Source organism: Salmo trutta, chromosome 7, assembly GCF_901001165.1.
Source record: "Salmo trutta chromosome 7, fSalTru1.1, whole genome shotgun sequence".
NCBI lineage: Eukaryota > Metazoa > Chordata > Actinopteri > Salmoniformes > Salmonidae > Salmo > Salmo trutta.
In genome coordinates this window covers 39,025,233-39,040,772 of record NC_042963.1, presented here as the reverse complement: position 1 = coordinate 39,040,772, position 15,540 = coordinate 39,025,233, and the positions used below count along the sequence as shown (strand labels likewise).

Below are 15,540 nucleotides of genomic sequence, written 5' to 3'. Positions count from 1 at the left end.
GCACAGACATCCAGTTTAGCTAATGGTTTAGTGCAGGGTTCCCCAACTGGCAGCTGTTTTTATTTACCACTCCAGGTTTTCTCAGCATTTAAAAAAAATTAAATATACAGTGCCAGTCAAAGGTTTGCACATGCCTACTCATTCAAGGGTTTTTCTTTATTTTTACAAGAAAAGTAGTGAAGACATCAAAACTATGAAATAACACATATGGAATCATGTAGTAACCAACAAAAACATTAAACAAATCAAAATATATTTGAGATTCTTCAAAGTAGTGCCTTAATTACAGCTTTGCACACTCTTGGCATTCTGTGGACATAAGACTGTAAAAAAGTTTAGCAACATTTTGGAAATCTGTTCCCAAGTATTTTCATGCATAATCGGGACACATGATTGTATACAAATGTAAGCAAGGTTTGAAATGATTATGTTTTTCGTCAAAAATTATATCTGTTTGGGGTTGCAATCAATTTGCAGTCTACAAATATTTGTTTATTATGTTCCGACTCCCCGACCATCCACTCAAGAAAAAATTGTCCCGTGGCTCAATCTAGTTATGATCCCTGGTTTAATGAAAGAAGGGACTACTTGTTCACTGTTAGTTTGGACTGGAGTGGATGTTCTGCCGTGTTCTACCACAGGGAGTCGTGTTGACAGCTGTGAGGAATTGAGCGGTGACATTTAGAGGCAGTGTCCAGTTACCCACATCTTCCTCCTCCTGAGATAGACATGTCCCTGAATAGGGTTGAATGAGTCGCTCCCCAACACAGGCTGTTGGGGGCTAATAACTCAAATGGTCCTCCCACTGTAATACCCCTCTGTCAAGTTCAACACATCCACTCCAAAGAACCACGTAATGGAAGTTTAATTGAGGTTTAATTTGTGCATGAGTGTCAGATTATTTCAATTTTATCACATAAATCAGTTTTATGATTTATATCCACGTGGTGGCTAAATATATAAGATAAATTCAAATATAAGACTTTTCACCCTATTGAGCCCCCCCCCCCAAAAAAACATATTGGGATTATCCCATTATAGAGCTGAAGTGTGTTAGTAGGGGCTTGTGTTTGTCATATGACCCTGTGGTCCTGGTAACCTGGCCCCAGCCAGGCAGACCTGGGAAAGATGCAGGAACTTAAACCTGAATCATGTCTCTCTCCCAGGATCATGTGAACAGAGCCATGGGCTCCAGTCCTGGAATGTTGCAAGGTGTTATCAGGCTCTCCCAAAACAGTCAGCGGCCGGGTCACAAGAATCTTTTAATATTTGTTCTCATGCATATATCACAAACCTTTATATCCTAATGCAGTGGTTCCCAAACTGTGGGGCGTGCGGGAGGGGAGGGGGAACTCATTCAGGCTTTCAACCTACTCTTGGAAGTTGTAATAGGTGAATTGTCATGTCAGTCATTGCAGACCTCAGAGAATTATTTATAACTTGTCAGAAATATCTAGATCAATTCCATCCCTGGTGTGACATTGTTTGGCGTGACAAATGACAATGACAGAAATGTATTTGGTAAGAGAGCACAAACTGATCTGGAACCAGGCTAACATTATACAGTGAGGGGGAAAAAGTATTTGATCCCCTGCTGATTTTGTACGTTTGCCCACTGACAAAGAAATGATCAGTCTATAATTTTAATGGTAGGTTTATTTGAACAGTGAGAGACAGCATAACAACAAAAAAATCCAGAAAAACGCATGTCAAAAATGTTATAAATTGATTTGCATTTTAATGAGGGAAATAAGTATTTGACCCCTCTGCAAAACATGACTTAGTACTTGGTGGCAAAACCCTTGTTGGCAATCACAGAGATCAGACGTTTCTTGTAGTTGGCCACCAGGTTTGCACACATCTCAGGAGGGATTTTGTCCCACTCCTCTTTGCAGATCTTCTCCAAGTCATTAAGGTTTTGAGGCTGACGTTTGGCAACTCGAACGTTCAGCTCCCTCCACAGATTTTCTATGGGATTAAGGTCTGGAGACTGGCTAGGCCACTCCAGGACCTTAATGTGCTTCTTCTTGATTGATGATTTAACAGAAGAGTAGAACTCTACATGATATTGGCTGTAACAACTTTTAAAAGTGATTCTGTCTTGTAATGTAGGATGTGGGAATGTATTGGTTTTATACTGGTGTTTATACAGTAGCTGACTGTCCTTTGTTGTAATCTGTCTGTGTCACTGTCCAGGCTGGTGTAAAGGGGAAACTTGGCAGGCTACTGGGGGTTTTGTTGTAATCTGTCTGTGTCACTGTCCAGGCTGGTGTAAAGGGGAAACTTGGCAGGCTACTGGGGGTTTTGTTGTAATCTGTCTGTGTCACTGTCCAGGCTGGTGTAAAGGGGAAACTTGGCAGGCTACTGGGGGTTTTGTTGTAATCTGTCTGTGTCACTGTCCAGGCTGGTGTAAAGGGGAAACTTGGCAGGCTACTGGGGGTTTTGTTGTAATCTGTCTGTGTCACTGTCCAGGCTGGTGTAAAGGGGAAACTTGGCAGGCTACTGGGGGTTTTGTTGTAATCTGTCTGTGTCACTGTCCAGGCTGGTGTAAAGGGGAAACTTGGCAGGCTACTGGGGGTTTTTGAGGTAAGCCTCACAAACTGTCAATCATCATGTCATAGCACACTGTAGCATAGCACTGTATATTACATATCATGCAACACATCATATCAAAACATTTATCTCATTACAACATTATTATTAAGCCCTACTTCCTCATACCTTAGACCAGTGATATTCAATGTTATGGTCGCGACCCCAGTGGGAACTGCAGTGGGGTTGCCACATAAAACATTATATTTAGGGAACAAAAAATTAAGATTACAGATTTAGTAAATGTATTTTGAGTAAATGTATTTATTGGTTACTTTTGATAAGAAAGACAAATGTAATGAATGCAAGGTTATTTGTTGATGTAAATAGACATTTACTGATTTCAAGGTTGTATCATTAGATTTGGGCTGGGGTGGGGTCGGTTTCAGCTGGGACCCCGAAAAATGGGCTCCCAGCTGAAAATACCACACACCACACCACAAAGTTTTTAAACCCTGCATGCAATACAGAAACACTGTATAAAGGGTTTATTATGATATGAAGCAGTCTGTCTGTTTGTCTGTCCCTGTAGCACAACCAGGACAGGAAACACAGGACATACGTCTATGTCCTGACTGTGACAGAGACCTTGGAGGACTGGGAGGATTCTGTCAACATCGGTAGGCTTCTACTGTACATGAAGACATCTGGTTAGGGAACTTCTACTGTACATGAAGACATCTGGTTAGGGAACTTCTACTGTACATGAAGACATCTGGTTAGGGAACTTCTACTGTACATGAAGACATCTGGTTAGGGAACTTCTACTGTACATGAAGACATCTGGTTAGGGAACTTCTACTGTACATGAAGACATCTGGTTAGGGAACTTCTACTGTACATGAAGACATCTGGTTAGGGAACTTCTACTGTACATGAAGACATCTGGTTAGGGAACTTCTACTGTACATGAAGACATCTGGTTAGGGAACTTCTACTGTACATGAAGACATCTGGTTAGGGAACTTCTACTGTTTTTTATTTTTTATTTCACCTTTATTTAACCAGGTAAGCTAGTTGAGAACAAGTTCTCATTTACAACTGCGACCTGGCCAAGATAAAGCAAAGCAGTGCGACACAAACAACAACACAGAGTTAAACATGGAATAAACAAGCTTACAGTCAATAACACAGTAGAAAAAAAAGAAAGTCTATATACAGTGTGTGCAAATGGTATGAGGAGGTATGGCAATAAATAGGCCATAGTAGCAAAGTAATTACAATTTAGCAGATTAACACTGGAGTGATAGATGAGCAGATGATGATGAGCAGATGATGGTGTGTAAGTAGTGCTACTGGTGTGCAAAAAAGCAGCAAAGTAAATAAAAACCAATATGGGGATGAGGTAGGTAGATTGGGTGGGCTATTTGCAGATGGACTATGTACAACTGCAGCGATCGGTTAGCTGCTCAGAAAGCTGATGTTTAAAGTTAGTGAGGGAAATATAAGTCTTCGGCTTCAGCAATTTTTGCAATTCGTTCCAGTCACTGGCATCAGAGAACTGGAAGGAAAGGCGGCCAAAGGAAGTGTTGGCTTTGGGGATGACCAGTGAGATATACCTGCTTGAGCGCGTGCTACGGGTGGGTGTTGTTATCGTGACCAGTGAACTGAGATAAGGCGGAGCTTTACCTAGCATAGACTTATAGATGACCTGTAGCCAGTGGGTCTGGCGACGAATATGTAGCGAGGGCCAGCCGACTAGAGCATATAGGTCGCAGTGGTGGGTGGTATAAGGTGCTTTGGTAACAAAACGATGGCACTGTGATAGACTACATCCAATTTGCTGAGTAGAGTATTGGAAGCTATTTTGTAAATGACATCGCCAAAGTCGAGGATCGGTAGGATGGTCAGTTTTACGAGGGTATGTTTGGCGGCGTGAGTGAAGGAGGCTTTGTTGCGAAATAGAAAGCCGATTCTAGATTTGATTTTGGATTGGAGATGTTTGATATGAGTCTGGAAGGAGAGTTTACAGTCTAGCAAGACACCTAGGTATTTGTAGTTGTCCACGTATTCTAGGTCAGAACCGTCCAGAGTAGTGATGCTAGTCGGGCGGGCAGGTGTGGGCAGCGAACGTTTGAAAAGCATGCATTTGGTTTTGCTAGCATTTAAGAGCAGTTGGAGGCCACAGAAGGAGAGTTGTATGGCACTGTACATGAAGATATCTGGTTAGGGAACACTATTTTCCCACATCTCTTTAGACCTTTATGCACGTCTTTTGTCTAAGCATTTCCTCTCTGACACAATTGGTGGGAAGCTGGGAACTTCTGAGAAATTTAGACAATCAACCTTTTCTTACTACACCTACGCAGCTACGTCTCTCTCACACCCCGGGCCCCTTTCACTCTCCCAGTCTGTGATGTTGACATCAAAACATTGGAACACACAAACACATGTGTGCCTCATTAAACAAAAAGGTTTTGATCTCCTAAGCAGTCAGGGCCGTGAAATGAGGTTTGAGGACTGTTGGTTTGACTCCTGGGTACTTAACGAAAATCATCAGATGATATTTGCTAATTCCATTCATAGAGAGTGTATCAAAGTCAGGTTCATGTAAGAATCCTTTTGAAGAGAATTTGTATCATGAAAAGACAAAAGCATGAATACTGCTTGGAGTTTGTAAGTTGAAGTGGCTCTTTGGGGGGTTCATGCATAGTACTCATGTTGTATCAAAAAATGTATTCTTTAGATAAGTAAAATTACAATGCATTTATGTAATTTGTCCAATGTTATTAATAGGGGAAAGAAATGTAACACTTTCATATTACGACTGTACAGTGCCTTCAGACGGTGAATCTGACAAAGGAATGTGTAGCATTGGGGAAAGTGTGTTAATTGTAGGGGTGCCTATGGGGCTGGGGATCAGAAATGTCCTGTGCGAGAGAGGCAGGTTGAGGTTTCCAGGGTTAGAGTAGTGCAGAAGTTGTCATGCTGAGACAGTGAAGAAAGTAGAGGAAGATGGGTCAAGGGGGAGGGATCCTGAGAGGAGTGGTGTGTGTGTGTAGTAGATCTGTACCAGTACAGAGGGATCGGCCAACAAGTAATATATGTTTCAGTAAGATTTGATTTTTAGCATTTATAGCAATGGTCATCAACTGTACTGCAGGGATGGAATGTAAGTCGCAGAAAATTGAGGTTGTGGTGGCAGCTGCAGAGAGGTATTTGGGTGTGTGAGACTTGACATCAGAAGGGTTGCAGGGTGTGTTAAGTGTTGGTGTCACATCCTTTCAGGTTGTTGGCCTGAGGTATGACTAAGTAGATTTAAATAGTGGAGTAGGATGTTATTTAAAAACATATATATATATATTTTATTATATTTTGTTAGAATAGATGATAGGGTATTTGTTTATTTATTTTTAAAAATCAAGCAAAGTGTAAGCAACGTGCATCAATGAGGATTTCGACTCGGCCGACAAATATTGCTTTCGAGAAGGATTGGATCCACTTTTAGATCTATAAGTAAATTATTTTCATGACTCTATAAAGCAAATTTACTATATGTAAGTTGTCTGCTTTTTATCCTTTGGATTTAGTTTACATAGGCCTATGTAACAAGTAATTTATATGTTATATAATTCCAAAGTAGTTATTGTCTATGCTTCATATTAGTTCACTGTTTGCTGTTCTACGTTTCATCCTTGTAACTTTGGAGAGGCTACTACACTCTCATGGCCGTTGTTTATTTGTGGTTCTCACCTCTGCCTTTGTCTCCAAGGTGTTACTGTTTGCATTGTGTGTGTACTTCACACCTTCTATGTCAGTCACTGTACAGATAAAGTTTAGGCTTGGTGTTTTTACTTTACAGTAATGTTGTTTTGTAAATTTAGTCAACTGTAATTATGTGTGTCATACAAGAATATATATATCCCTTTATTTTATTCACCGCAGAGGATTTTGATGACGTTTGAGAGCCACCCCTCCCTAGCAAGCGCCCCTGCCAGTCAAGGTCTTCACTGCGATGCCAATCACCCCGTCTGATGGTTCTACATCCACTTTTCATAGACCTCTTCAAAATGAAAATGGGGGCTTGTGGCACCATTCGTCCTAACAGAATCGGTTTCCCCAAGACCAAGGTAAGCAACATGACAAAGACAGCGGAGAGGGGGACCATACGTTGGATCAGGACAAACAAGCAGTTTTTTGTGAAATGGAAAGACTCTAAGGAAACAACCATGCTCACCACACAGCAAGGAGAGTGAAAAAGGAAGAATGTATCCATTCCTGTTTCTGTGAAGGACTACAATGCCAGCATGGGGGGTGTCAACCAATCTGATGCTCTGATAAACTACTACCAGGTCCTCCACAAGACCAGGAAGTGGTTTAAGACTTATATTTACCACGTTGTGGACATTGCTACAGTAAATGCTTTCATTCTCCACAAGCAGATGGCCAAAGCAAAAGGTCAAACCCCTCTCCCAGTTGGCCTTCCGAGAGCAGCTGGTGTTGGAAATGGCTGAATTGGGGGCCCAAAGCAACTTCACAATCATCACAAGACCCCCCCCCCCACTCAAGGTGAGCACCACTATCCAACACACATGCCAAAAAACAAAAAGGAAGAACTGCAAGCATTGCACAAAACACTGGGGGAAAAGGGGGAAATGCCAGATCTTCTGTCCGAAATGCCAGTTGGCTTTTTGTTTCCAGGCAGAGAGGGACCGCTTCAAAGACTTTCACTACATGCACAAGCTACGGTGAAAGCGAAATCTAATCATCTACACCTGGGATGTAAAACGAATATGAATGCCATTTGGAAATATTTCAGCTTATTTCTATTTCTGTACCTTTTTTTAGTGAAGGACACATGTGTAACCAAGTTTGTGTTTGATAAGAAATTGTATATATTTTTTTATGTATATCTGCTTCTATATTGTTTTTGTAAACAGTTCATTTGTATATGGGATTAACACAATGGATATGCCTAGGGTAAACATTCTGGCACTTTGGAGAAGTAGAAAAAACACTTGGATATCCCCTGTATGTCCCCCGACACCACCACAATGTTTGAGAGAGGTTGGTGTTGTAGAAACTTCGTTTTTATAGTGAACAATAACATTTAGGCACATCCAGTGTGCAAAAACTGTGCAATTACCGCTTTGGAGAGGTTGAAAGGACACTTGAATGTACCCTGGATACCACATAACACCACCACAATGTTTGAGTGAGTTTAATATGGTAGAAATTGTCTTTTTATACTGAACAAATTGCATTTAGGGATTGCAAATGTCTAATAGCACTAGAATATAATTTACAGACATATGCCACTTTGGAGAGGTTTAGAGACACTTGGAAAGATCCTAAAACATCTGCCTATTTCTAGTTGTTAGGTCTATCAATCCCTTTTTTTCTGATCTTGGTCACATGTTGTGGAAGCCATCTCAGAGTGTTTCTAGCTCTGGGCATCAATAATTCACTTATAGCTTGTCAATGAAAGATTACATTCAAAATAAAATGTTGTTTGTGCTTGATCTTGTGTATTCTGAACTATGTAACTCCTATCTTCTGATAATTTCCTCATAATCTTCCGGACGTCGTCTTTCCAAATATACCAAGTGTTTGCATGTCAGAATCATGTAATTACACATGAATAGCAGTTACTTTTGGGTAGGTCTATTTAGGCGGAAATCTACATTTTGCCATTACGTTTAAGGAGTTAAAATGACTCGTATAGAGGCTGACCCCACTTTAGTTGGCAGGAGACAGCTTGTAAAAACTGAGAGAGGAGCAAGCAGACAGACTGACAGATGGTCTCTGTTGTCACTTGAGATACTGACCGAGGGACACATCCATGTCTACAGTAATACGTCCCTAGCCACCTGAACTCTGACCTACTGGATATATTGACTGAAAAAATGCTGTCAGTTGTTTTCACACCATCATCACCTCTATGTCAAACACCTGTTGATCTTCAGTAATGTCAGCATATTGCTGGATGTCTAAATAAAATGGTTGCATTTGAAGAATGGTTTGAAAAAACAGTATTTCATGTCCACTTGTGTTTTGATACTTAGTTTGCATAAAGAAAAGTGTGTATCAAATTGTCGTGTCTTTGGCATCATTAACTTGAAGACATGTTTATCAAATAACTCTCTGTAATTATTATTACGCGATTAAACTGATTAATCGTGTAACTGTAATTAACTAAAAGGTCGGGGCACCAAGGAAAATATTCAGATTACAAAGTTATAATTTTCCTAATATAACTTTCAGATATTATAATATCTGATCCATGAGTCCTCTGATTAATGATGTATTCGTTTACCTCAGTCAGTCTCATTCCAAACGTCGTAAATTGTTGCTTATCTGCACGAACCCAGTCTTCACTATGAGTCATCCATGCATCAATTGTCTTAAAATAATTTATTTACTAAACTAAATAATTCACAGAAAGGCATACAAACAGTAGGTATCGTTACAAAGAAATGGTAGAGGAATGTGCACTAGTGGGCTAAACCGGCATAGCGGCTTGTTAGACAAAAGGGGGGTGGGGTCAGCTGAGAAGGCACTACAGAGTTGATAAATATTAACAATTGAAATGCTAATCCTTTGCACATGAACGCTCACTCATTCGGGAACAATTGCAATCAATATATATATTTACGCTCAGTGTGTCGTCGGGATCTTTGTTGAAAAGTTCTGTTCTGTTGGAGAGTTTTGTCCTTGCGTTCTCTCTCTCTCTCTCGGTTAGAATGGATATTTCAAAGTGACATTCATTAATGTCATTATAGGACAGATGTTTCCGGCGGTCTTCGCGTTCAATGATACCGAATTCCTAGCTGCAGACTAGTAATTAATGTCAAAGACTTGTTCTTATTCTGTATTGATAGTCTAATAGTTTAACCACGTGGTATGGTTTAAGTTCAGTAGAGATATGCATGGTAAAACCTATTAGCCAACTCGTAATGGAGTGGAGGCTTGGTCTAGTGATAGAAACCCTGGGTGGGGGTTTTATTCGGAATGACAGAAAAAGGCTGTCTCATGACGCCAGGTCTCGTCTGTTCATGGGGGTGTGCCGATGACTTGGTAAAACTTTAAAAAGAAAATACACATTAACATCTTACAAGCATCCCAACATATTCCAAATAGCTTTGTCCTTATTCATTAATTTTATACAACCATTTAGATGTAAGTCTCATAGCTGAGGCTGGTATATAAACATTATTATGGTAATATGGCCGTATTGTCTCTGAGTTTCACAAAATTGTACCAAACGGACCAGTTCGTAGCTGGATTCTTCACCGATCTTTTATACCTTCTCCAGAACATAAATATCGTTCGATTCTCCCGTCCTGTAAGGTGGAAGAATTCCTTTGTCTCTCCATGAAAACACTCTGTCTCTTTATACTGTGGCCATGAGGTGGGACATTTTCTTAGGAATTTACGACCCCTTCTGGGTGCAGGAGACAGAGGGAGATGGTGAAGAAGTGCAGGGGGAGGTGCAGGGGGAGGGGGTCAACTGTGCTCGCTATACCCAAAGAGGGCAACGTCATGACAAAATTATGAGATGAAACTGGACAAATTTTGTTTTGAATAAGTTACTTGTACATTTGTTTGTCTAATATTTACATGAAGACATTTTCCATGTTCTGTAACTAAAATATGTGGTATCTGTGCAAATTAGTGTCAAGTAAATATTGTATGGTAGAAAACACCGAACTGTCTTCGCTAACTAGACACTTTCTACATGTTAAGACGTGGACTAGATCCCAGAAATTATCACCATAACTGGTTTAGGATGTGGTAGCAGGTGTTTAAAATATAACGTTTGACAAGGGACCCTGTAACTCAAAACGTGAACTATTTGTAGCCGGTTCTGAAAAAAGTGCTGGTCTTTCATTCCCTTCACCCATATAAATAGAATTCAGGCCTTCACAAGGGGCATGCATGTTTGCTGTGCACAGTTGTTTTCCAGTCTTCATCACTACCCGCACTGTCGCCCCCTCCCTCCCTCTGTCCTCTCTTGCCTTTTACAAGGCCCATGACTATGCCTGGTCAGGCTCTACATTTGTGGGCTTGTCTTACAAGTGGAGTACATCAGTGGTTAGTGAACCCCCCCCCCCCCCACACACACACACACACACCGCTACGCCCCCCTCATTAACCCCTTTTAATGTCAGAGGGCACTTTTGAATGCCTTTTACAAAATACTTGAATGATAAAATATGGCTAGCATTTGGAAGCCATAAATAATGTTAACTGACAGTTAACCAGACAATGTTTTTTATGGGAAATCTTTATACTGAGGCTTAGGTGGGAAGCTTCATAAACACCACAGGATAAATGACAGAAATGTCCAGTTATACTATGGGTAAAGTTCTCAACATTCAGTGGTGTTACATTTTTCAGTATTTCGGAGCTGGTTGGTGTGAAGGGGTGGGGAAAATGTGTAGCTGCGTACAGAGGTTTAGCCAGTGTTTATGTTGATATGCTAATTGGGAAGTCCAACAAAAGCAGATAAGTAAAAACACTTTCTGAATGTCACATGCATCCGTTACAGTAACAAAGACCTACTTTAAGGAAAGTTTTGATTAGTTCCTAATACAATGTAATGTACATTCAGGCAGTCAGGGAAAAACAAACAGTAATCATTGTTGGCTTATTACAAAAACTGAGAATCGTTGTATGCATCTGATGAGAATCAGTTTTTAGATCCTATTACTCTGTTAACATGCTAAACTCTGAGTGGTTGTTTTGGACCCGGTACAGGGTCCGGCGATGACATTTGAAAGCTGCAGTCCTTTTTGGAAATCTAACTCAAATCTTACTGCTGTCAATGTCATAAGAATATCCTTGTATACATCCTCCACATGCGCCATTGATCTAGCGCATTGTTTACAATAGGGAAAGTGAATGGAAAAAAGAAGTTTGAAGTTTCCTCACCTGTCTGTGTCTTATTTTAAAAAAGCAAACTCCATAACTTGAAAGCCCTGATTGCTAAGGTCATTTTAAGATGTCAGGCTTGAAAATCCGTTCAGCCATTTTGGCACAGTGACTCACGACCCAAACCAGACGCAAATGGTGGCCAAGAGATGTCATGTGATCTCCTATTGCTATCTAGTGGATGAACTGGGAATCAGACAGGGGATATATTTACATCAATGGACAGAGACTTCAGCTTTCTCCTCATATGCCTTCAGAAAGTATTCACAACCCTTATCTATCCACATTTTGTTGTGCTAAAGCCTGAGTTTAAAAGTGATTAAATTGAGATGTTGCATCACTGATCTAAACACAATGTGGAATTGTGTTTTTAGAAATGTTTACAAATGAATAAATTATAAGCTGAAATGTCTTGAGTCAATAAGTATTCAACCCTTTTGTTATGGCAAGTCTAAGCTCAGGAGTAAAAATGTGCTTAACAAATCACTAAACATTTGCTCACTCTGTGCAAATCCAACACAACACATCACTGAGTACCACTCTTCATATTTTCAAGCATGGTGGTGGCTACATCATGTTATGGGTAGGCTTGTCATCTGCAAGGACTAGGGAGTTTTTTAGGAAGAAAATAAATGGAACAGAGCTAAGTACAGGAAAAATCCTAGAGGAAAACTTGGTTCAATCTGCTTCCCAACAGACACTGGGAGACAAATTCACCTTTCAGCAGAACAATAACCTAAACCTCTAGGCCAAATATACACTGGAGTTTCTTACCAAGACTACATTGAGTGTTCCTGAGTGGCCAAGTTACAGTTTTGGCTTAAATGGGCTGGATAAACTATGGCAAGACTTGAAAATGACTGTCTAGCAATGATCAACAACCAACTTGACAGAACTTGAATTTCTTTAAAAGAATATTTAGCAAATATTGTAAAATCCAGATGTGCAATGCTCTTAGACTTACCAAGGAATACTCTCAGCTATAATCACTGCCCAATGTGATTCGAACATGTATTGACTCAGGGGGTTGAATACTTATCTAATCAAGATATATTAGTATTTTATTTAAATAAAATGTCACATTTTGTGTAGATTGTTGACAATAAATGACAAATACATTTTAATCCCACTTTGTAACACACAACAAAATGTGTTAAAAGTTTAGGGGTGTGAATACTTTCTGAAAGCACTGTATATCATCCACGGAAAATTAAAGCATGGCACTTTGCTCAAGCCCGGCGCTTTTAAAATATCTGTGTCTTTATGAGGAAAATACAATTTTTGTTTGTTTACCCCCCCCCCCCCCCCCCCCCCCACACACACACACACACACACACACACACACACACACACACACACACACACACAGAGCACAACGCATGTATTTGTAGGTTGTTTTTTATACTGACATGTACTTTGAGGGTAGTATACAATAATGTGTCGTTTAGAAAGTGCCACTAGAGGGCAGCAGTTTAAGAGGTTATTAATACAGCCCTCTGACCTTTTCTCTCTGCTGTACGTCTTTCAGGTAGGAAACGGAAGTGGTTCAATATCGACGAGGCTATCCGGGTGCTGCAAAGCCACAAGCCTGTCCACGCAGAGTACCTGCACCGACTCACAGCCACTTGTAATCCCACATGCAGCTCCACCTGTTGCGGCCCCACCAATGGCAACACCTGGGTGTTCCCCATGACGGATGACAACGCCCCTGACTACGTCAACTCCACCACAGGGGACAGATAGAGGACCTCCCTCGGTCAACAGATAGGACAGATAGGATAGCCGCCATCAGAAGAACCAGCATCGTAAGAGGACCTAGCCTAGGTGCCAGTCTGTTTCTGCTGTCCTGCCAACTCCTTGTGGACTTGTCATGTTTGGCTTGACAATGACAGTAATGGAGTATGGCAAGAGCACAAACTGATCTGGGACCAAGCCAAGGAGGACCCAGGAGGACTCTAGAGTGGAAGTACCCAGAATAGACATTTTACATGGATTCCTTTCTGTGTTGATTCTTAATTTGTACAGTATGAACTTTCTAAGTTAAAAGGAATTCATTATTTTATTAGGGGGCATGAAGAGTGTGAAAATGTGTCAAATGGATATTCAATATTTTTCTTTGTATATTGTTTTTATCAACTGTCATCAGACAAATAAGGATATATATTATTAATAAAAACTGGATCTTAAAGCTAATCTCTGTTAATGGGATCCATTAGTCATCAGCTTTCTATCATTAGAATGACGTCAACCTCTGTGAAAAGATCCTTTGTTTCAAGTTATTCTTACAAGTTCATCTTACATTTTGATTATATAAGGTCAAAGACTACGGTCTATGGTCAGAGTGCAGCATTTTGGTGAACTGCTTTCTGCTTGAAGTAGCTCTGATTGGCCAATAGAGGGTAGTGTTACCTCTGGAAAGGCTTATTTCCTTTATGTCAAAACCCCAAATGCTGCTTAGTTTAGGGCAAATATAGGAAACTTTTGTCAGGGTGCCGGATCTAGGGCAAAGGTAGGAAACTTTTGTCAGGGTGCCGGAACATAATTATTTAGTATTTATTAGGACCCCCACTTAGCTGCTGTTGAGGCAGTGACAACTCTTCCTGGGGTCCAAACAGGAAACAACTCAAATAAAATGCATAATATACATACAATACCTTCAGAAAGTATTCACACCCCCTCACTTTTTACACTTGTTTTGTTATACCCTGAATTTAAAATTAATAAAATAAAGGTTTTTGTCACTGGCCTACACACAATACCACATAATGTCAAAGTGGAATTATTTTTACAAATTAATAAAAAATGTAAAGCTGAATTGTCTTTAGTCAATAACTATTCAACCCCTTTGTTATGGCAAGCCAAATAATTTCAGGAGTAAAAATGAGCTTAAGTTACATAGGTTGCATGGACTCTAAGTGCAATAATAGTGTTAAACATGATTTTTGAATGACTACCTCATCTCTACCCCACGCATACAATTATCTGTAAGATACCTAGGCTACCTGGGGCGACAGGTAGCCTAGTGGTTAGAGCGTTGGACTAATAATCGAAAGGTTGCTAGATCAAATCCCTGAGCTGACAAGGTAAAAATCTGTCGTTCTGCCCCTGAACAAGGCAATTAACCCACTGTTCCTAGACCGTCATTGAAAATAAGAATTTGTTCTTATCTGACTTGCCTAGTTAAATAAAGGTAAAAAATAAAAAGCAGTGAATTTCAACCACAAACACCAGAGAGGTTTTCCAATGCCTCATAAAAAAGGACACCTATTGGTAGAAAAAAAACAGACATTGAATTGCCCTTTGAGCATGGTGAAGTTATTAATTATACTTTGGATGGTGTATCAATGCACTCAGTCCCTACAAAGTTACAGGCACCCTTCTTAACTCAGTTGCCGGAGAGGAAGGAAACCGCTCATGGATTTCATCATGAGGCCAATGATGACTTTAAGCCTCTACAGAATTAAAATATTCCAAAACATGCAACAAGGCACTAAAGTAGTACTGCAAAGAAATGTGGCAAAGCGATCAAATTTGTCCTGATTACAAAGTGTTATGTTTGGGGCAAATCCAGTAAAATACATCACTCCATATTTTCAAGCAAAGTGGGGGCTGCATCATATTATGGTATGCTTGTAATCATTTCAGGATAAAAAATAAACGTAATGGAGCTAAGCACAGGCAAAATCCTACAGGAAAACCTGGTTCAGTCTGCTTTCCACCAGACACTGGGAGATTAATTCACCTTTCAGTGGGACAATGACCTAAAAGGCCAAATCTACACTAGAGTTGCTTATACCAAGAAGACAGTGGCCTAGTTACAGTTTTGACTTGAGTCTACTTGAAAATCGATGGCAAGACATGAAAATGATTGTTTAGCAATGATCAACAACCAATTTGACAGAGCTTGAAGAATTTTGAAAATAATTATGGGCAAATGTTGCACAATCCAGAGATTTACCCAGAAAGACTAACAGCCATAATCACTGCCAAAGGTACTTCAACAAAGTATTGACTCAGGAATGTGAGTTCTTGTCAATGAGGTATTTCTGTATTTAATTTTCAATATATTTGCAA

At 40.1% G+C, this 15,540-nt stretch overlaps 1 protein-coding gene across 2 annotated transcripts in view; it reads left to right on the top strand.

Moving 5' to 3' along the window:
• LOC115197368 (diphosphoinositol polyphosphate phosphohydrolase 3-beta) overlaps window positions 1-13,659 on the top strand; it is a 29,211-nt gene extending 15,552 nt beyond the window's left edge. Inside the window, exons 3-5 of one of the 2 annotated variants that reach the window (XM_029758797.1) lie at window positions 2,542-2,586; window positions 3,125-3,212; window positions 12,995-13,659. In XM_029758797.1, coding sequence (XP_029614657.1) covers window positions 2,542-2,586; window positions 3,125-3,212; window positions 12,995-13,209 — 348 coding nt within the window. In that variant the 3' untranslated portion in view covers window positions 13,210-13,659. The remainder of the gene's footprint in view (window positions 1-2,541; window positions 2,587-3,124; window positions 3,213-12,994) is intronic. The other variant, XM_029758798.1, reaches the window with a different exon arrangement.
• Window positions 13,660-15,540: the final 1,881 nt, after the last annotated feature.